We start from the raw sequence: 21,233 nt of genomic DNA, 5'->3' as shown, positions 1-21,233 counted from the left end.
TATGCCATTATTTGTGCTTATTTCTTTTTCTGTGTGCTTTCTGATGTTTCTCCCCTTATCCCTCAGATGATAGATGATGAGGAAGATCGCTTCTGTGGTGTGCGTCTACAGACTTCACCCCCAGTGGAACCCCTGACCTTTGGTGCCCAATATATTGTGTCTAATTCTGCTCATCTGGAAATAATACCCACGGTTGGTAGAATTCAAATCTAACACAGCAGATTTCAGAATGTTTTGTACTTTTGAAACAAATAGAAGAATTTTAGCAAAATGCAATTTTTTTCGTTAATCACGAATACAAAGTTTTTAAAAAATTGAAAATGCAGGAAAACAGTCTTAATCAAATTAAATATTTCCAAAACCTTAACACAGGCAGAGGTAACATTTTAGCATTTGAGGTACTTATATTGTGATTAAAAGTGTACATTTAGTTATCTGAATTGAAGTTTCCACTTCCCTGTTATGGTTCACTGCAGGCCTGACATCTTGCCTAGCTAAGTCACTTAACAAATATTTGTTAAGGTGTTTGAATGAAGAAATATAATATCTTGGCTGGGCTCGGTGGCTCACACCTGTAATCCCAGCACTTTGGGAGGCTGTGACAGGCAGATCATGAGTCAAGAGTTCGAGACCAGCCTGACCAACATGGTGAAACCCCTTCTCTACTAAAATACACAAAAAATTAGCCAGGTGTGGTGGTGCACGCCTGTAATCCCAGCTACTCAGGAGGCTGAGGTAGGAGAATCACTTGAACCCGGGAGCTGGAGGTTGCAGTGAGCCGAGATAGTGCCACTGCACTCCAGCCTGGGCGAAAGAGTCGGACTCCATCTTAAAAACAAAAACATAAAATTAGAAAAGTAAAAGAAATATATTTTATATTATATGTTATATTTTTGTATTTTTACTGGAGATTACTGTATATTTCTGCACAATTGAAATTATTCCTCCCTGTTATTTTAATACGACATAATATGCCATGTAGCTAAAACCCTAGAGCTTTTAAAATCACTTCATTATTATTCAGCATAGTTGAGTTGCTTGTAGTTTCTCATAACAAGTGCCCTGGCAATAAATATTTCAATTCATACAGTTTTGCATTTTTCATGTGCAGCTAGAGTGCCCTAAGAGAAATGACTGATTCAAAGAGAACTCACCAAGTTAAAGCTAGTGCATTTCCAAAGAGATTTTCGAAGATTTCCCACAATATAAGTTCTCAAGAATAAAGGACGAGATTATCCAACAAAATATCCATCTCTAGAATAAAGTATCAAAATTTAATTGTTTTCCAATTTGAATAGGAAAAAAATGCATCTCAGTCCATTTTATTTTTTGTTATTGTTGTTTCTTTACTTTTTTGAAACAGAGTCTCACTCTGTCTCCCAGGCTGGGTGCTCACAGCAACCTCCTCCTCCCTGGTTCAAGGGATGCTTGTGCCTCAACCTCCCAAGTTGCTGAGATTATAGGGGTGCGCCACCATGCCTAATTTTTTGTATTTTTAGTAGAGATGGGGTTTCACCATGTTGCCCATGGCTGGTCTCGAACTCCTGACCTCAAGTGGGGCCCACCTGCCTCTATAGATTCCACCTCTGGGGGCAGGGCATAGCTGAACAAAAGGCAGCAGAAACTTCTACAGACTTAAACGACCCTGTCTGACAACTCTGAAGAGAACAGTGGTTCTCCCAGCGAGGTGTTTCAGCTCTGCCTACTCAAGAGGGTCTCTGACCCCCGTGTAGCCCAACTTGGAGACACCTCCCAGTAGGGGCTGACTGACACCTCATACAGCCAGGTGCCCCTCTGAGATGAAGCTTCCAGAGAAAGGATCAGGCAGCAATATTTGCTGTTCCGCAGCCTCCGCTGGCGATATCCAGGTAAACAGGGTCTGGAGTGGACCTCCAGCAAACTCCAACAGACCTGCAGCTGAGGGACCTGATTGTTAGAAGGAAAGCTAACAAACAGAAAGGAATAGCATCAACATCAACGAAAAGGACATCTACACCAAAACCTCATCTGTAGGTCACCATCATCAAAGACCAAAGGTAGAGAAAACCACAAAGATGGGGAGAAACCAGAGCAGAAAAGCTGAAAATTCTAAAAACCAGAGCGTCCCTTCTCCTCCAAAGGATCGCAGCTCATCGCCAGCAATGGAACAAAGCAGGACAGAGTGACTTTGATGAGTTGACAGCAGTAGGCTTCAGAAAGTCAGTAATAACAAACTTCTCCAAGCTAAAGAAGCATGTTCTAACCCATCGCAAGGAAGCTAAAAACCTTGAAAAAAGATTAGACGAATGACTAGAATAAACAGGTAGAGAAGACTTTAAGTGACCTGATGGAGCAGAAAACTATGGCACGAGAACTATGTGACACATGCACAAGCTTCAGAAGCCAATTCAATCAAATGGAAGAAAGGGTACCAGTGATTGAAGATCAAATGAATGAAATGAAGTGAGAAGTTTAGAGTAAAAAGAGTAAAAAGAAAAGAACAAAGCCTCTAAGAAATATGGGACTATGTGAAAAGACCAAATCTACGTCTGATTGGTGTAACTGAAAGTGACAGGGAGAATGGAACCAAGTTGGAAAACACTCTGCAGGATATTATCCAGGAGAACTTCCCCAACCTAGCAAGGCAGACCAACATTCAAATTCAGGAAATACAGAGAACGCCACAAAGATACTCCTCGAGAAGAGCAACCCCAAAACACATAATTGTCAGATTCACCAAGGTTGAAATGAAGGAAAAAATGTTTAGGGCAGCCAGAGAGAAAGGTCGGGTTACCCACAAAGGGAAGCCCATCAGACTAACAGCGGGTCTCTCTCGGCAGAAACCCTACAAGCCAGAAGAGAGTGGGAGCCAATATACAACATTCTTAAAGAAAAGAATTTTCAACCCAGAATTTCATATTCAGCCAAACTAAGCTTCATAAGTGAAGGAGAAATAAAATCCTTTACAGACAAGCAAATGCTGAGAGATTTTGTCACCACCAGGCCTGCCTTACAAGAGCTCCTGAAAGAGGCACTAAACATGGAAAGGGACAACTGGTACAAGCCACTGCAAAAACATGCCAAATTGTAAAGACCACTGATGCGAGGAAAAAAGTGCATCAACTGATGGGCAAAATAACGAGCTAACATCATAATGACAGGATCAAATTCACACATAACAATATTAACCTTAAATGTAAATGGGCTAAGTGCCCCAATTAAAAGACACAGACTGGCAAATTGGATAAAGAGTCAAGACTTATCAGTGTGCCGTATTCAGGAGGCCCATCTCATGTGCAGAGACACACATAGGCTGAAAATAGAGGGATTGAGGAAGATCTACCAAGCAAGTGGAAAGCAAAATAAAAAGCAAGGGTTGCAATCCTAGTCTCTGATTAAACAGACTTTAAACCAACAAAGATCAAAAGAGACAAAGAAGACCATTACATAATGGTAAAGGATCAATTCAACAAGAATAGCTAACTATTCTAAATATATATGCACCCAATACAGGAGCACCCAGATTCATAAAGCAAGTCCTGAGAGACCTAAAAAGAGACTTAGACTCCCACACAATAATAATGGGAGACTTTAACACCCCACTGTCAATATTAGACAGATCAGTGAGACAGAAGGTTAATAAGGATATCCAGGACTTGAACTCAGCTCTGCACCAAGCAGACCTAATAGACATCTACAGAACTTTCCACCCCAAATCAACAGAATATACATTCTTCTCAGCACCACGTCACACTTATTCCAAAATGGACCACATAGTTGCAAGTAAAGCACTCCTCAGCAAATATAAAAGAACAGAAATCACAACAAACTATCTCTCAGACCACAGTGCAATCAAATAAGAACTCAGGATTAAGAAACTCACTCAAAACCGCACAACTACGTGGAAACTGAACAACCTGCTCCCGAGTGACTACTGGATAAATAACGAAATGAAGGCAGAAATAAAGATGTTCTTTGAAACCAGTGAGAACAAAGACACAGAATCTCTGGGACACATTTAAAGCAGTGTGTAGAGGGACATTTATAGCACTAAACGCCCAAAAGAGAAAGCAGGAAATATCTCAAATAGACACCCTAACATCACAATTAAAAGAACTAGAGAAGCAAGAGCAAACACATTCAAAAGCTAGCAGAAAGCAAGAAATAACTAAGATCAGAGCAGAACTGAAGGAAATAGAGACACAAAAAACCCTTCAAAAAAATCAATGAATCCAGGAGCTGGATTTTGGAAAGATCAACAAAATTGATAGACTGCTAGTAAGACTAATAAAGAAGAAAAGAGAGAAGAATCAAGTAGATGCAATAAAAAATGATAAAGGGGATATCACCACCGATCCCACAGAAATACAACCATCAGAGAATACTATAAACACCTCTACACAAATAAACTAGAAGATCTAGAAGAAATGGAAAAATTCCTGGACACATACACCCTCCCAAGACTAAACTAGGAAGAAGTTGAATCCCTGAATAGACCAATAGCAGGCTCTGAAATTGAGACAATAATTAATAGCCTACCAACCAAAAAAAGTCCAGGACCAGACGGATTCATAGCCCAATTCTACCAGAAGCACAAAGAGGAGCCGATACCATTCCTTCTGAAACTATTCCAATCAATAGAAAAAGAGGGAATCCGGCCGGGCGCGGTGGCTCAAGCCTGTAATCCCAGCACTTTGGGAGGCCGAGACGGGCGGATCACGAGGTCAGGAGATCGAGACCATCCTGGCTAACCCGGTGAAACCCTGTCTCTACTAAAAAAATACAAAAAAAAAACTAGCCGGGCGAGATGGCGGGCGCCTGTAGTCCCAGCTACTCGGGAGGCTGAGGCAGGAGAATGGCGTGAACCCGAGAGGCGGAGCTTGCAGTGAGCTGAGATCCGGCCACTGCACTCCTGCCCGGGCGACAGAGCTAGACTCCGTCTCAAAAAAAAAAAAAAAAAAAAAAAAAAAAAAAAAAGAAAAAGAGGGAATCCTCCCGAACTAATTTTATGAGGCCAGCATCATCCTGATACCAAAGCCTGGCAGAGACACACACACAAAAAAGAGAATTTTAGACCACTATCCCTGATGAACATCGATGCAAAAATCCTCAATAAAATACTGACAAACCAAATCCAGCAGCACATCAAAAAGCTTATCCACCAAGATCAAGTTGGCTTCATCCCTAGGATGCAAGGCTGGTTCAACATACGCAAATCAATAAACGTATTCCATCACATGAAGAAAACAAATGACAAAAACCAAATGATTATCTCAATAGATGCAGAAAAGGCCTTCGACGAAATTCAACAATGCTTCATGCTAAAAACTCTCAATAAACTAGGTACTGATGGAACGTATCTCAAAATAATAAGAGCTATTTATGACAAACCCACAGCCAGTATCATACTGAATGGGAAAAAACTGGAAGCATTCCCTTTGAAAACTGGCACAAGACAGGGATGCCCTCTCTCACCACTCCTATTTAACATAGTGTTGGAAGTTCTGGCCAAGGCAATCAGGCATGAGAAAGAAATAAAGGATATTCAATTAGGAAAAGAGGAAGTCAAATTGTCCCTGTTTGCAGATGACATGATTGTATATTTAGAAAACCCCATCGTCTCAGCCCTAAGTCTCCTTAAGCTGATAAGCAACTTCAGCAAAGTCTCAGGATACAAACTTAATGTGCAAAAATCACAAGCATTCCTGTACACCAATAACAGACAAACAGACAGCCAAATCATGAATGAACTCCCATTCACAATTGCTTCAAAGAGAATAAAATACCTAGGAATCCAATTTACAAAGGATGTAAAGGACCTCTTCAAGGGGAACTACAAACCACTGCTCAACGAAATAAAACCAACAAATGGAAGAATATTCCATGCTCATGGATAGGAAGAATCAATATAGTGAAAATGGCCATACTGACCAAGGTAATTTATAGATTCAATGACATCCCCATCAAGCTACCCATGACTTTCTTCACAGAATTGGGAAAAACTACTTTAAAATTCATATGGAACCAAAAAAGAGCCCCATTGCCAAGACAATCCTAAGCCAAAAGAACAAAGCTGGAGGCATCATGCTACCTGACTTCAAACTATGTTATAAGGCTATAGTAATCAAAACAGCATGGTACTGGTACCAAAACAGAGATATAGACCAATGGAACAGAACAGAGCCCTCCGAAATAATGCCACACATCTACAACCATCTGATCTTTGACAAACCTGACAAAAACAAGAAATGGAGAAAGGATTCCCTATTTAATAAATGGTGCTGGGAAAACTGGCTAGCCATAAGTAGAAAGCTGAAACTGGATCCCTTCCTTACACCTTATACAAAAATTAATTCAAGATGGATTAGAGACTTAAATGTTAGACCTAAAATCATAAAAACCCTGGAAGGAAACCTAGGAAATACCATTCAGGACATAGGCATGGGCAAGGACTTCATGTCTAAAACACCAAAAGCAATGATGACAAAAGCCAAAATTGACAAATGGGATCTAATTAAACTAAAGAGCTTCCACACAGCAAAAGAAACTACCATCAGAGTGAACAGGCAACCTACAGAATGGGAGAAAATTCTTGCAATCTACTCATCTGACAAAGGGCTAATATCCAGAACCTACAAAGAACTCAAACAAATTTACAAGACAAAAACAAACAACCCCATCAAAAAGTGGGCAAGGGATATGAACAGACACTTCTCAAAAGAAGACATTTATGCACCCAGCAGACACATGAAAAAATGCTCATCATCACTAGCCATCAGAGAAATGCAAATCAAAACCACAATGAGATACCATCTCACACCAGTTAGAATGGTGATCATTAGAAAGTCAGGAAACAACAGGGGCTGGAGAGGATGTAGAGAAATAGGAACAGTTTTACACTGTTGGTGGGACTGTAAACTAGTTCAACCATTGTGGAAGACAGTGTGATGATTCCCCAAGGATCTAGAACTAGAAATACCATTTGACCCAGCCATCCTATTACTGGGTATATACCCAAAGGATTATAAATCATGCTGCTATAAAGACACATGCACATGTATGTTTATTGTGGCACTATTCACAATAGCAAAGACTTGGAACCAACCCAAATGTCTATCAATGACAGACTGGATTAAGAAAATGTGGCACATATACACCATGGAATACTATGCAGCCATAAAAAAGGATGAGTTCGTGTCCTTTGTAGGGACATGGATGCAGCTGGAAACCATCATTCTCAGCAAACTATTGCAAGGACAGAAAACCAAACACTGCATGTTCTCACTCGTAGGTGGGAATTGAACAATGAGATCACTTGGACACAGGAAGGGGAACATCACACACCAGGGCCTGTTGTCAGGTAGGAGGAGGGGAGAAGGGATAACATTAGGAGATATACCTAATGTAAATGACGAGTTAATGGGTGCAGCACACCAACATGGCACATGTATATATGTAACAAACCTGCACCTTGTGCACATGTACCCTAGAACATAAAGTATAATAAAAATTTTTTAAAATTTTTAATTCCTATTTTCTGAGAGTTGTAGGGTTTGTTTCCTAAAGAAACTAGAAATTTGCATGAGCTAAGCTTTTCCTAATTCTGTCCTGCCTATGAGGTTAGCTCCCTATTCTCCAGGGCAGCTTTGCTTAGGAATCCTGGGGAAGTTGGGTGCAGAACGAAGAGAAGGAAGGACGTGAAAGCACAGTGCCACATCTGACCCTTGGCTTCCCAGTGAGGCCAACACAGACCTGATGAGCTGCCTTTGCCAGTTTTCTCACGTTTCTGTATCGTTTGAGATTCTGAGTTAGTAGCATTATTAATGAGGAGCCTCAGCACTTAAGACTGTTTTGTTTGTTTGTTTGTTTTTGAGATGGAATATCGCTCTTGTCACCCAGGCTGGAGTACATTGGCATGATCTTGGCTCACTGCAACCTCCACCTCCCGAGTTCAAGCGATTCTCCTGCCTCAGCCTCCCAAGAAGCTGGGATTACAGGCACCCACCACCATGCCCAGCTAATTTGTTGTATTTTTGATAGAGACGGGGTTTCACCATGTTGGCCAGGCTGGTCTCAAACTCCTGACCTCAGGTGATCTACCCACTGTGGCCTCCCAAAGTGCTGAAATCACAGGCGTGAGCCACTGCGCCTGGCCAACACCTAAGATTTTTATACTCAGTTCAGATCATTCTTCTCTGACTCATGGGGTGTTAAGAGCTAGTTTACTCTTGCTTTCATAGAATAAAATTATTTCCTAACATTGTAAATTTAAAAGGATGTTTACTGGCTGGGTGCGGTGGCTCATGCCTATAATCCTAACACTTTGGGAGGCCGAGGGAGGCGAATCATGAGGTCTTCAGTTCGAGACCAGCCTGGCCACTATGGTGAAACCCCATCACTACTAAAAATACAAAAATCAGCCGGGCATGGTGGTGTGCACTTGTAATCTCAGCTACTCGGGAGGCTGAGGCAGGAGAATCGCTCGAACCTGGGAGTCGGAGGTTGCAGTGAGCTGAGATTGCGCTACTGCACTCCAGCCTGTGCAACAGAGCGACACTCCCTGTCAAAACAAAAACAAGAACAGGATGTTCAGGATGTTTACCTCTCTCCCTCTGTTTCCCCCTCAACCAGCCATGACATTGTGCAGAAAACAGGGGTCACTGTAGAGAGCTGGGCATTTCCACCCTCCACTGCTTCAAGTCAACTGCTGTGTTTCCTCTAGGAGTTGAAATTGTCCTACCGGAGCCCTGGAGAAATCCAGCCCTTCTCGAAATTCTATGCTGGGCAGATGAAGGAACCCATTCAACTTGAAATTACTGAAAAAAGACATGAGATTCTGGTCTGGAAGACTGTGGTGAAGCCAGGTAGGTGAGTGGGTGAGGCTGGCATTTTTGGTGAGGGGCAAATGCACCTCCTCCATTGGATGTCAAAGAAGAAAGCCTGTTTATGTCTCCAGCCCAGATAAGAAATTGATTGTCAGTGTATCACCAACGTGAGGAAAACAAAAGTGATGGCGGTGGTTTGTCCGTAGAAAGTGAAATGTTCAAGGGGCCAGAGAATGGGGATGGCCATGGGAATGGAAACCCCTCACATCAGGGGGTAAAGAACAGGAGATTTTCGGCCAGGAGCGGTGGCTCAAGCCTGTAATCCCAGCACTTTGGGAGGCCGAGACGGGCGGATCACGAGTTCAGGAGATCGAGACCATCCTGGCTAACACAGTGAAACCCCATCTCTACTAAAAAGATACAAAAAAACTAGCCGGGCGAGGTGTAGGGCGCCTGTAGTCCCAGCTACTCCAGAGGCTGGGGCAGGAGAATGGCGAAAACCCAGGAGGCGGAGCTTGCAGTGAGCTGAGATCGGGCCACTGCACTCCAGCCTGGATGACAAAGCGAGACTCCGTCTCAGAAAAAAAAAAAAAAGAACAGGAGTTTTTTGGGTTTTTCCCCCCCAGAATCTTGCTGTGTCGCCCAGGATTGTAACCTTCAGAGTTCCTACAGCATTCTCCTGCCCATAGAAAGAGTATTGAAAAAATGGACCAGGCACAATGGCTCATGCCTGTAATTCCAGCACTTTGGGAGGCTGAGGTGGGCGGATCACCTGAAGTCTGGAGTTTGAGACCAACCTGGCCAACATGGCAAAACCCCATTTCTACTAAAAATACAAGATTAACCGGGCACAGTGGCACATGCCTGTAATCCCAGCTACTCGGGGGGCTGAGGCAGGAGAATTGCTTGAACCTGGGAGGCAGAGGTTGCGGTGAGCCGAGATTGAGCCTGGGCAACGGAGACTGAGAGAGAGAAAGAGAGGAAGGAAGCAAGGGAGGGACGGAGGGAGGGAAGGAGGGAGAAAGGAAGGAAGGAAGGAAGAGGCGAAGGGGAAGGGGAGAAAGGAAGAAAAAGAAAGAATGGAAGAAAGGAAAAGAAAAGAAAGAATATTGGGAAAATGTGTTCCTTTCTCTGATACATTTCCTGAATGGGCAGTGAGTGGCTCTTGACTTACTGGGGTTTCATTAGTATATGAGTGTGCCAAACAAGATCCCTGCCTTATAAAATATGGAGAATTAAATTATTTTCATTGGCGCATGAAAGACTAGAAAAGCTCAGTAAGGGTATATGATTCATTGTATGTCATCTCCAATTCTTCCCTCTTTTGTAGTGGATATCCAGCTTGGAGCTGCATCAGCCCCTCATACCTTCTCAGGTTAGTGAAATGTTTACACTAAAGCCAGATGGATGTATCTGATATCAAGAGGCCTTTGAATGCTTTGACATCACAAAGTGAGGCTCCATTCCTCCTAAGCTTATCATTTACAAAGAACGAGCGATGCCAGAGAAAAATACAAACAATGAGTATGATTTACTTAAGGGAGGATGTGAGGACATCACGTCCACACAAAGGAGCAGGCAACAGCAAGTTATTGGGGTAAATATCTTGCATCTGGGGAACCGTAAGTTAAAGTAGTTCTCTATTGAACTTTGAGAGGGATATAGTAAATATGAGACTAGGAAGTAAAATATCCAAAATGAAATGAACATGGGTTAGGCAACACCACAAGATAAAGAGCTATCCCTGGCTGGGCATGGTGGCTCACGCCTGTAATCCCAGCACTTTGGCAGACCGAGGCGGGTGGATCACCTGATGTCAGGAGTTCAAGACCAGCCTGCCCAACTTGGTGAAACGCTGCCTTTACTGAAAATACAAAAATTAGCCAGGTATGGTGGCGCATGCCTGTAATCCCAGCTATCTGGGAGGCTGAGGCAGGAGAATCACTTGAACCCAGGAGGCGGAGGTTGCGGTGAGCCGAGATCGTGCCATTGCACTCCAGCCTGGGCAATGAGCGAAACTCCCTCTCAAGAAATAAATTAATTAATTAATAAAGACCCATCCCCCGCCTTGGAATTATGAATCTTCGTTTGGTGCGGACCCCAAATCCTGTAAGAGAGCAATTCTCAGAGTCCGCAACTCCCCCTTTCATCCAGGTGCAGCCTTTGTGAGGGAGAACCACCGGCAACTCCAGGCCAGGATTGGGGACCTGAAAGGGGTGCTCGATGATCTCCAAGACAATGAGGTTCTCAGTGAGAATGAGAAGGAGTTGGTGGAGCAGGCAAAGACACGGCAGAGCAAGACCGACGCCCTGCTGAGCATGGTGGAGAAGAAAGGGGACCGGGCCCTGGAGCTGCTCTTCAGAAGCCTTAGTGAAAGGGACCCTTACCTCGTGTCCTATCTTAGACAGCAGAGTTTGTAAAGGGAGTCAGTCCGAGAGTCTGGAAGAGAGAATCCAGCGTTCTCATTGGAAATGAATGAGTAGAAATGCATCCTTGATTCCAGTGTCCGAAACAGAGGAGGGCTGGGTCACATTTGCCCATCACACAGGCTTCGGGGACAGATACGTCACCGGGAAGATACCCATGGGCTGTATCCCAATGCCTTTCCCTCAGGAATATCTGAAGAAAAGAACAATCGTGCTTGTAAATCTTTTCTAACCATGGCTCGATACATGACTGTTCCATCCACTGACACGTTTCCCGAAGACCCAGGGTGAGTAAGTCAAGGCAGTTGTGTTTACGCATGACAGGCTCCAGAAAGGAAAATTCTCCTGATGAACCTGAAAACCAGCTTTTATGGACACTCTGTTTGATGTCTCACCATTCCACCACAAAAAGCAGGAAAGCTAACAAAACCTCTCAATCGAAGAGACTCAAGGTATTTCTTAATGGTATTGGTTTTATATACGTTGTCCCTTTAACATTTTATCTATTGCTGTTATTACTAGAATAATGTAAGTACATTATTCTACAAGTACCCGGGAGGCGGAGGCTGCAGTGAGCCGAGGTCGCACCATCACATTCCAACCTGGGCGACAGATGGAGACTCCATCAAAAAAAAAAAAAAAAAAAAAAACCCTTGGGAAATTGCTATGTATCTTGTACTTTTAATCATTGAGTTTTGTATACATTGACTGTTTCAATAGCTCTCGAGGAAAATGGCCTATTAACGGATTTCCAGGTATTTCCCATTTCTGCCGCTCTTCCTTCACTCTTGATTTTCCAAGTTTCATTCTGCAGTTTTCTTTTTTGTCTGAAAAACTTTGATTTGTAGTTCTTTTAGAGCAGATCTGATAGCTGTGACTTCTCTTTTCTTTCTTTCTTTTTTTTTTTTTTTTGAGACAGAGTCTTGCTGTCGCCCAGGCTGGAGTGCAGTGGTATGATCTCGGCTCACTGCAACCTCCACCTCCCAGGTTCAAGCAATTCTCCTGCCTTAGCCTCCCGAGTCGCTGGGGTTATAGGCGCCCACCACACCCAGCTAATTTTTTGTATTTTTAGTAGAGATGGGTTTTGTTTTTTTTTTTTTTTGAGACGGAGTCTCGCTCTGTCGCCCAGGTTGGAGTGCAGTGGCGCGATCTCGGCTCACTGCAAGCTCCGCCTCCCGGGTTCACGCCATTCTCCTGCCTCAGCCTCCTGAGTAGCTGGGACTACAGGCGCCCGCCACTGCGCCCGGCTACTTTTTTGTATTTTTAGAGATGGGGTTTCACCGTGGTCTCGATCTCCTGACCTTGTGATCCACCTGCCTCGGCCTCCCAAAGTGCTGGGATTACAGGCGTGAGCCACCGCGCCCGGCCTAGAGATGGGGTTTCACCATGTTGGCCAGGCTGGTCTCGAACTCCTGACCGGAAGTGATCCACCCACCTCGGCCTCCCAAAGTGCTGGGATTACAGATGTGGCCCACCGCGCCCAGCCATGGCTCATCCTTGTATTGTAAGTAATTTTGATTTGTACCCTGGACATTTGAACGTTATGTTATGAGACTCTATGATTCATCTGTATTCGGCACAAAGTGTCCATTTTTTTTAAGTCTTCTGTGAAGTGAGGTTTTCACGTTAGCTCATTTTTAAAGTCTGTGCAGTTCTGTTCTATCTATCCCATGTGTGCCTATGAGATTCGGCGGGGGTTGACCTGCTAGTGCAGGTCTCAGGGCCTTTAAATGTGAATTAGGATCACAGCAGTGGATGCCCAAGTTGGGGTTACGCCTCGGAATTCATAAAAGTCTTCACGGACTCGCATTCTGCCGCTCCATGTGCTTTATTATTGTTATGGTGAGAGAAACAGCATTTTGTTATTTTTCTATACCCTCACTTGAAGTAGAACTGAACTTTTGCATTTGAAGATTGAACGCCATAATTTTATGAAAAAAAAATAAAAATACGTCATTATTAAAACAAAGCCAGGTATATATTAATATGATTTTTATTGATTCCTTTGAGTATGTGAAGTTAAAAATACAAGTCCATTAAAAAGAAGCCACTAGGCTTCTTTTCTAAGTGACGTGTGTCACTGAGAGCTGATGTTACCATTTCACTTCCAAACGTCTTTTTCAGAAGATAGCGTTTTAATTAATGTTAACACAAAGTGTACGAAATATATTAGTTGACTAACTCTGCTTTTGTCATATCTTGACAAACTCTTTAATAGCTAAAGACTAGATATTATAAAATTAGGACCCGTTTATCCAGTATATACATCATATATACAGTGTGGCAAAGATAAATGGAATGCAGGCTGGACGCAGTGGCTCACACCTGTAATCCCAACACTTTGGGAGACTGAGGCAGGCAGATCACCTGAGGTCGGCAATTCGAGACCAGCCTGACAATAATGGAGAAACCCCTTCTCTACTAAAAATACAAAATTAGCCGGGCGTGGTGGCCCATGCCTGTAATCCTAGCTACTTGGCAGGCCGAGGCAGGAGAATCGCTTGAATCTGGGACGTGGAGGTTGCAGTGAGCCAAGATCGCACCACTGCACTCCAGCCTGGACAACAGAGTGAGACTCTGTCTCAAAAAAAAAGAGTAAAGACTCCAAAGACCAAAGTTCCATTAACTGGCAAGTAATGGATCCAGGTCTACAACACTCTATCTCCTAATGTCGTCTCCAGATTAATTTTTTAAATCACCCAGGGCAGCAATCTGCAATGTCCTCTGGATCTGTGTCAACTCTTGTGTGGCAAATGACCGAAAGTTCAGCTTCAATGGAATAAAAATATATAGTGAGTGTCCTGGCTTTACTGAATGCAAGCACAGGAGGTAGGACTGACCCCAGGGAGGCTGATCCATGGGCTCCAAAAACACCACAAGGAAGGAACATTTCTCCAGGTGTCCACCCGGCCTTCCATGGTGTTGGCTCCACACAGTATTCACATGAAGCCTCACATCTCACAAGAGACGACTGGGAGAAGAGCAAGGGCAGCCTCTGATCCCCCCCGATGAGGAGAAGGCTCCTCGGGATGTTGTAACGTCTCGCAGACACATTTCCCATTCGGCGTATGTTTCCAGGAAGTCAGGGGAGCAGATCAAATTTTCAAAATCACGCCTAGAGGAGGGCCAAGATGGCTGGCTGGACACAGCCCGGAAGCACCACTCCCACCGAGAGAAACCAAGATACTGGGTAAACCAGCAGACTTAGAGCAGATCTTCGGAGAGAAAACACCAAGAGTTGATACAGAGGCGATGCAGACGCCAGGGCTGAAGAACGAGGAACCTGGGAATGTGGTGTGGGGTAGCGGAACGCTAGGGCCAGTTCCCAGCACTGAAAGGCTCCTAGGGGAGGAGTGAGTGAAGGGACAGAGGGATGGCAGGCTCTCACCACAGACCGCTGATGTCCCAGCTATAGGAGGCCGCACGCCTTCCATAGACATTTTTTTTTTTCTTTTGAGACGGAGTTTCGCTCTTGTTGCCCAGGCTGGAGTGCAATGGCACGATCTCAGCTCACTGCAACCTCCGCCTCTCAGCTTCTAACAAATCTCTTGCCTCAGCCTCCCGAGTACCTGGGATTACAGGCCTGTGCCACCACACTCAGTTAATTTTTGTATTTTTAGTAGAGACGCGGTTTCACCATGTTGGCCAGGCTGGTCTCGAACTCCTGACCTCGTGATCCACTCGCCTCAGCCTCCAAAAGTGCTGGGATTATAGGTGTGAGCCACCGCGCCCAGCCTCCATAGACATTTTGTCAGAGACATGTGAACCAGAACAACTCCATCTTGAGTAGGAGCTGGACAAAACGAGGCTGAGACCTACCCAGCTGCATTCCCAAATGGTGAAGGCATTCTAAGTCACAGGATGAGACAGGAGGTCGGCACAAGATACAGGTCATAAAGACCTTGCTGATAAAACAGGTTGCAATAAAGGAGCCAGCCAAAACCCACCAAAACCAAGATGACGATGAGAGTGACCTCCGGTCCTCCTCACTCCGACACTCCCAGCAGCGCCATGACAGTTACAGATGCCATGGCAACGTCAGGAAGTTACTCAGTGTGGACCACCTGTTTAGCATAGCATCAAGAAATAACCATAAAAATGGGCAACCAAGGCCGGGCACAGTGGCTCACGCCTGTAATCCCAGCACTTTGAGAGGCCAAGGCAAGCGCATCACCCAAGGTCAGGAGTTCGAGACCAGCCTGGCCAACATGGTGAAATCCCATCTCTACTAAAATAAAAAATTAGCCAGGCATGGTGGCACGTACCCGTAATCCCAGCTACTCAGGAGGCTGAGGCACAAGAATTGCTTGAACCTGGAAGGCGGAGGTTGCAGTGAGCTGAGATCACACCACTGTACTCCAGCCTGGGCAACAAGAGCAAAACTCTGTCTCAAAAAAAAAAAAAAAGAAGAGAGAGAGAATCTCTCATATACCATATTCCCTGTGGGAGATTTGGAGATTTGAAAACCATTCACAATGTCGGGTATTGTCACATCTGCTTTTGTCCTCATGTGCTTCCTACAGTGTGAATCCCACTGTAGGAAATGTTACAGGGCCTCACTGCATTTGGGAGGCTGTGGTGGGAGGATTGCTTGAGCCCAGGAGTTCGAGACCAGCCTGGGCAACGTGGCAAGATCCCGTCTCTACCAAAAAAAAAAAAAAAAGTAATAAGCTAGCTGGACATGGTGACATGTACCTGTAGTCCCAGCTACTTCAGACGCTGAGGCAGGAGCATCGCTTGAGTTTGGGAGGTTGAGGCTGCAGTGAACCAAGATCGCGGTTTGCACTCTAGCCTGGGCAACAGAGCAAGACGCTGAAAAAGAAAAAAAAAAAAAAGAGAAGGGAGGGAGGGAGGGAGGAAGGAAGGAAGGAAGGCAGGCAGGCAGGCAGGCAGGCAGGCAAGTGAACTTGAATCTGATCAAGCATCCATATCTAACCACCAGTTTAAAAGAAATTCAAAGGCTAGAAAAATGTGTTAAATGACGGCCAGGCGCAGTGGCTCACGCCTGTAATCTCAGCACTTTGGGAAGCTGAGGCAGGCAGATCACCTGAGGTCACGAGTTCGAGATCAGCCTGGTCAATATGGTGAAACCCCCTCTCTACTTAAAATACAAAAAAATTAGCCGGGCGTGGTGGCAGGCGCCTGTAATCCCAGCTACTTGGGAAGCTGAGGCAGGAGAATCGCTTGAACTCGGGAGGTGGAGATTGCAGTTTGCCAAGATCATGCCATTGCACTCTAGCCTGGATAAGAGCAAAACTCCATCTCAGAAAAAAAAAAAAAAAGAAAGAAAGAAAAACATGTTAAATGACAACACAAGGATGTAATTGGCAAAACTGAAACCAAAGAAAATTTAACAGAAAAAAATGACCTAGTTTCTACAATAACGATGTTTGAATGGGGGGGGTGGACTTAGATAAGTGGCAACTTAGAGTAACAAAGAATTAACACACACAAAAAAAAACTTAACACACACAAAAAAACCCTATTATAGTGGATGATTTATATCTCTATGCAAAGCAATAGAGTAAAAATAAGAACCAGGGAAATGACCACATTAACAGGATATTTTATGATGTCCTGAATGATGATTGCTTTTAACTGTAAGAGAATATTTATGTAAGGGAATAAAGCATTTTTTAACTCTTCATCTTTTAAACATACATAGTGATTTTTTAAAGTTTTTATTGATTGATCGATTGATAACAGAGTCTCACTCTGTCACCCAGACTGGAGTGCAGTGGCAAGATCTCAGCTCACTACAACCTCCACCTCCTGAGCTCAAGCGATCCTCCTGCCTCAGCCTTCCAAGCAGCTGTGACTACATGCACCACACGCCTGACTCTTTTTTTTTTTTTTTTTGTAGAGACAGAGTTTTGCCATTTTGCCCAGGCTGCTCTCAAACTCCTAAGCTCAGGCAATCCACCCACTTCGGCCTCTCAAAGCATAAGCCACCACACCTGGCCATGATGTTCCCAATTTTCTTTAAAAAGATCCACCTAGCAGTGAAGGCATAGGTGAAACGAGATATTGAGGATACCAGAAAAGAAGCAGGTTATTTGTGGGGGTTTTTTGAGGTTTGTTTGTTTGTTTGTTTGTTTGAGACGGAGTCTCACTCTGTCACCCAGGCTGGAGTGCAGTGGCACAATCTCGGCTCACTACAACCTCTGCCTCCCGGCTTCAAGCGATTCTCCTGTGTCAGCCTCCCAAGCAGCTGGGACTACAGGCGTCCGCCACCACACCCAGCTAATTTTTGTGTTTTTAATAGAGACTGGGTTTCACCATGTTGGCCAAGCCGGTCTCGAACTCCTGATCTCGTGATCCGCCTGCCTAGGCCTCTCAAAGTCCTGGGATTACAGGCGTGAGCCACCGCACCTGGCCAAGAAGCAGGTTTTTGAAGGGACAGGATGAGAAAACAAGGAAAGGAAGCACCACTGGAGGAGGTGAAGACCCAGAGACAATAGAAGGGAATTGGACACCTAAAACCACTAGAGGTCGCAAGAGGAATATCCTTTAGCGCCCTGAGCCCAGACCTGAACCAAGGTTTAGTAGGGTTCTCAACTCCTTGGACTTCTTCGGTTGTAATTTGGGAGCCTCCAAAAAGAAAAGCCTGAAATGAGGGCTTACCTGCAGGTAGTTTATTTGGGGAAGAGATCAGAAATTTTCTTATGCCGCATTTTCCTTTTTTTCTTTTCTTCTTCTTCTTTTTTTTTTTTTTTTGGGATGGAGTCTCACTCTGTCGCCAGGCTGGAGTGCAGTGGCATCATCTCAGCTCACTGCAACCTCAGCCTCCCGGGTTCAAGCAATTCTCCCGCCTTGGCCTCCCCAGTAGCTGGGATTGCAGGTATGCACCACCATGCCCAGCTCGTTTTTGTATTTTTAATAGAGACAGGGTTTCACCATGTTGGCCAGGCTGGTCTTGAACTCCTGACCGCAGGTGATCCTCTTGCCTCAGCTTCCCAAAGTGCTGGGATTACAGGTGTGAGCCACTGTGCCCGGCCATATATTTTACTTTGTAACACTACATACCATGGAATACTGTTCAGACTTTAAAAGGAATGAAATACTGATACACACATGCTTCACCACAGGTGAACTTGGAAAACACTGCAAAATTAAATACGCCAGACACAAAAAAGGCAAAGGTTGAGTGATTCCACTTCTAGGAGATCCCTAGAACAGTCAAATTCCTGGGCACAGAAAATAGAACAGAGCTTACCAGGGACTGAGAGAAAAAGGGAATGAGGTGTGATTATTTAAAGGGAACAGAGTTTTAATTGGGAAAGATGACAAAGTTCTGGAGATGAATCGTGATGCTGGTTACACAGCGATGTGGCTGTACTTAATGCCACTGAAGCATACGCTTTAAAATGGTTCACATGGAAATTTTTGTGATGTATATTTTATCACCGTAAAAAAATGTAACTGGGGTAGGTATCAATCAATATTAGGCAATTTAAGCTTTATGGTAGAATTTCAGTACTAGAGTGAAGAAAGACAGTGCATAAAAAATAAATTACTTAGGCCAGGCACGGTGGCTCCACGCCTGTAATCCCAGCACTTTGGGAGGCCGAGGCAGGCGGATCACCTGAGGTCGGGAGTTCGAAGCCAGCCTGACCAACATGGAGAAACCCTGTCTCTACTAAAAACACAAAACTTAACCAGGTGTGGTGACGCATGCCTGTAATCCCAGCTACTCGGGAGGCTGAGGTGGGAGAATCGCTTGAACCCAGGAGGCGGAGGTTGTGGTGAGCCGAGATTGCTCCATTGCACTCCAGCCTAGGCAACAAGAGTGAAACTCCATCTCAAAATAAATAAATAAATAAATAAATAATTTAATTGACCAGATAGGGATTCCCAGCCCTTCCTGGGGAACTGCAGGAGCTGGCTGGGCTGGGCTTAATCTTTCCTCCCAAAGAATCAAAAGAAAAAGAGATGCAGGCCGGGCGTGGTGGCTCACGCCAGTAATCCCAGTACTTTGGGAGGCTGAGGCGGGCGGATCACGAGGTCAGATCAAGACCATCCTGGCTAACACAGTGACACCCCGTCTCTACTGAAAATGCAAAAAAAAAATTAGCTGGGCGTGCTGGTGGGCGCTTGTAGTCCCAGCTACTCCGGAGGCTGAGGCAAGAGAATGGCGTGAACCCAGGAGGTGGAGCTTGCAGTGAGCCAAGATCGCGCCACTGCACTCCAGCCTGGGCGACAGAGCGAGACTCCGTCTCAAAAAAAAGAAAAAGAAAAGAAAAAGAGATGCAAATCAAGGCTTGCTGGGGACCCTCAAAAGAAACGAAATGATGTAACTCGAGTAGAGGTTAAAGGTTTTATTCAGCTGATTTGCATCAGGGCACCTAAAGCTCAAGCAACTCCCATTTAAGCAGAGTCAGAGTGGGAAACTGAGTCTGTGTCCTGGAGGTCTGGGTTTGGGCAGTCATTTTGGGTTTTGTTTGGTTTGGTTTGTTTGTTTTGAGATGGAATCTTGCTCTGTCACCCAGCCTGGAGTGCAGTGGCGCGATCTCAGCTCAGTGCAACCTCCTCCTCCCAGGTTCAAACAATTCTCCTGCTTCAGCCTCTCGAGTAGCTGGGATTACAGGTATGCACCACCACGCCCAGCTCGTTTCTGTATTTTCAGTAGAGACAGGGTTTCGCCATGTTGGCCTTGAACGCCTCGCCTCAGGTGATCACCCACCTCGGCCTCCCAAAGTGCTGTGATTACAAGCGTGAGCTGCCGCGCCCGGCCAAGGCAGCAGTTTTAACTGCAACTTGTGGTTGGAGGTCTTTTCGTCTCCTTGGGAGGTTGTTGGTGCAATCCCAATAAAAGTATTTCTTTTCTTTTCTTTTCTTTTTTTTTTGGAAACAGGATCCTGCTGTGTCGCTCAGGCTGGAGTGCAGGGACATGATCACAGCTGACTGCAGCCTTGATCTCCCAGGCTCAACCAAGCCTCCCACCTCAGCCTCCTGAGTAGCTGGAACTACAGGTGTGTGCCACCATGCCTGGCTAATTTTGTGTGTGTGTGTGTGTGTGTGTGAAGACGAGATCTCACTATGTTGTCCAGGCTGATCTCAAACTCCTGGGCTCAAGTAATCCTCCTGCCTTGGCCTCCTAAAGTGCTGGGAATTGTAGAGGTGACTCACCATGCCTGGCCAGAGCAGTATTTCTGAGAACAGTTTCTGAAAACTGTCTTGAATGGTTAAAATAAGAGAATGACCAAAGTATGATTTTTTTTTTGAGACCGAATCTCACTCTGTCGCCCAGGCTGGAGTACAGTGGCACGATCTCAGCTCACTACAAGCTCCGCCTCCCGGGTTCACACCATTCTCCTGCCTCAGCCTCCCGAGTAGCTGGGACTACAGGCACCGGCCACCATGCCTGGCTAATTTTTTGTATTTTTAGTAGAGACGGGGTTTTACCGTGTTAGCCAGGATGGTCTCGATCTCCTGACCTCGTGATCCGCCCACCTCGGCCTCCCATAGTGCTGGGATTATAGGCGTGAGCCACCACACCTGGCCAAAGTATGATTTCAGGAATACACTAGCAAGCATATGGGTGTTTGGATGTGAGACTTGAGAGAGTAACTGGAAAGCTGGCAGAGAGCAGCTCTGCCCCAGCCTGAACTCTCCCTGTGTCTGTCCAAGTCTTTAGTATGTTTTGGAGTCCAGTAGTTGAGGTCAGTCATTCACATGTGTAGCTGGATAAAGCAAGATGATAATATTCTCACAGCGAGGGGGACTACACTCCATGTTTTTATCACAGCAAAACATATGTCACTCAGGTAGTAAATTACATAAGTGTTTAAAATCATTTCAGGCCAGGTGTGGTGACTCACACCTGTCATCCTGGCACTTTGGGAGGCCAAGGTCGGAGGATTGCTTAAGCCCAGTGTCAAGCCTCTGAGCCGAAGCTCAGCCATTGTAATCCCTGTGACCTGCACATATACGTCCAGATGGCCTGCAGGAGCCAAGAAGTCTGGAGCGGCCGAAAAACCACAAAAGAAGTGAAACAGCCAGT

General features: G+C 44.9%; 1 protein-coding gene across 12 annotated transcripts in view; it reads left to right on the top strand.

Moving 5' to 3' along the window:
• Nucleotides 1-13,199, top strand: part of LOC103234965 (caspase recruitment domain-containing protein 8) — an 83,950-nt gene extending 70,751 nt beyond the window's left edge. For 11 of the 12 annotated variants that reach the window (XM_073016226.1, XM_073016229.1, XM_073016231.1 and 8 more), the window contains 4 exons: nucleotides 67-192; nucleotides 8,702-8,843; nucleotides 10,135-10,179; nucleotides 10,959-13,199. In XM_073016226.1, coding sequence (XP_072872327.1) covers nucleotides 67-192; nucleotides 8,702-8,843; nucleotides 10,135-10,179; nucleotides 10,959-11,224 — 579 coding nt within the window. In that variant the 3' untranslated portion in view covers nucleotides 11,225-13,199. Of the gene's footprint in view, nucleotides 1-66; nucleotides 193-8,701; nucleotides 8,844-10,134; nucleotides 10,185-10,958 lie in introns of those variants that run through there. The other variant, XM_073016235.1, reaches the window with a different exon arrangement.
• The last annotated feature ends 8,034 nt before the right edge of the window (nucleotides 13,200-21,233 follow it).

The sequence above is a fragment of the Chlorocebus sabaeus genome, chromosome 6, assembly GCF_047675955.1.
Source record: "Chlorocebus sabaeus isolate Y175 chromosome 6, mChlSab1.0.hap1, whole genome shotgun sequence".
NCBI lineage: Eukaryota > Metazoa > Chordata > Mammalia > Primates > Cercopithecidae > Chlorocebus > Chlorocebus sabaeus.
The sequence above is the reverse complement of the archived record's forward strand: the minus strand, read 5'-3'. Positions and strand labels throughout refer to the sequence as shown.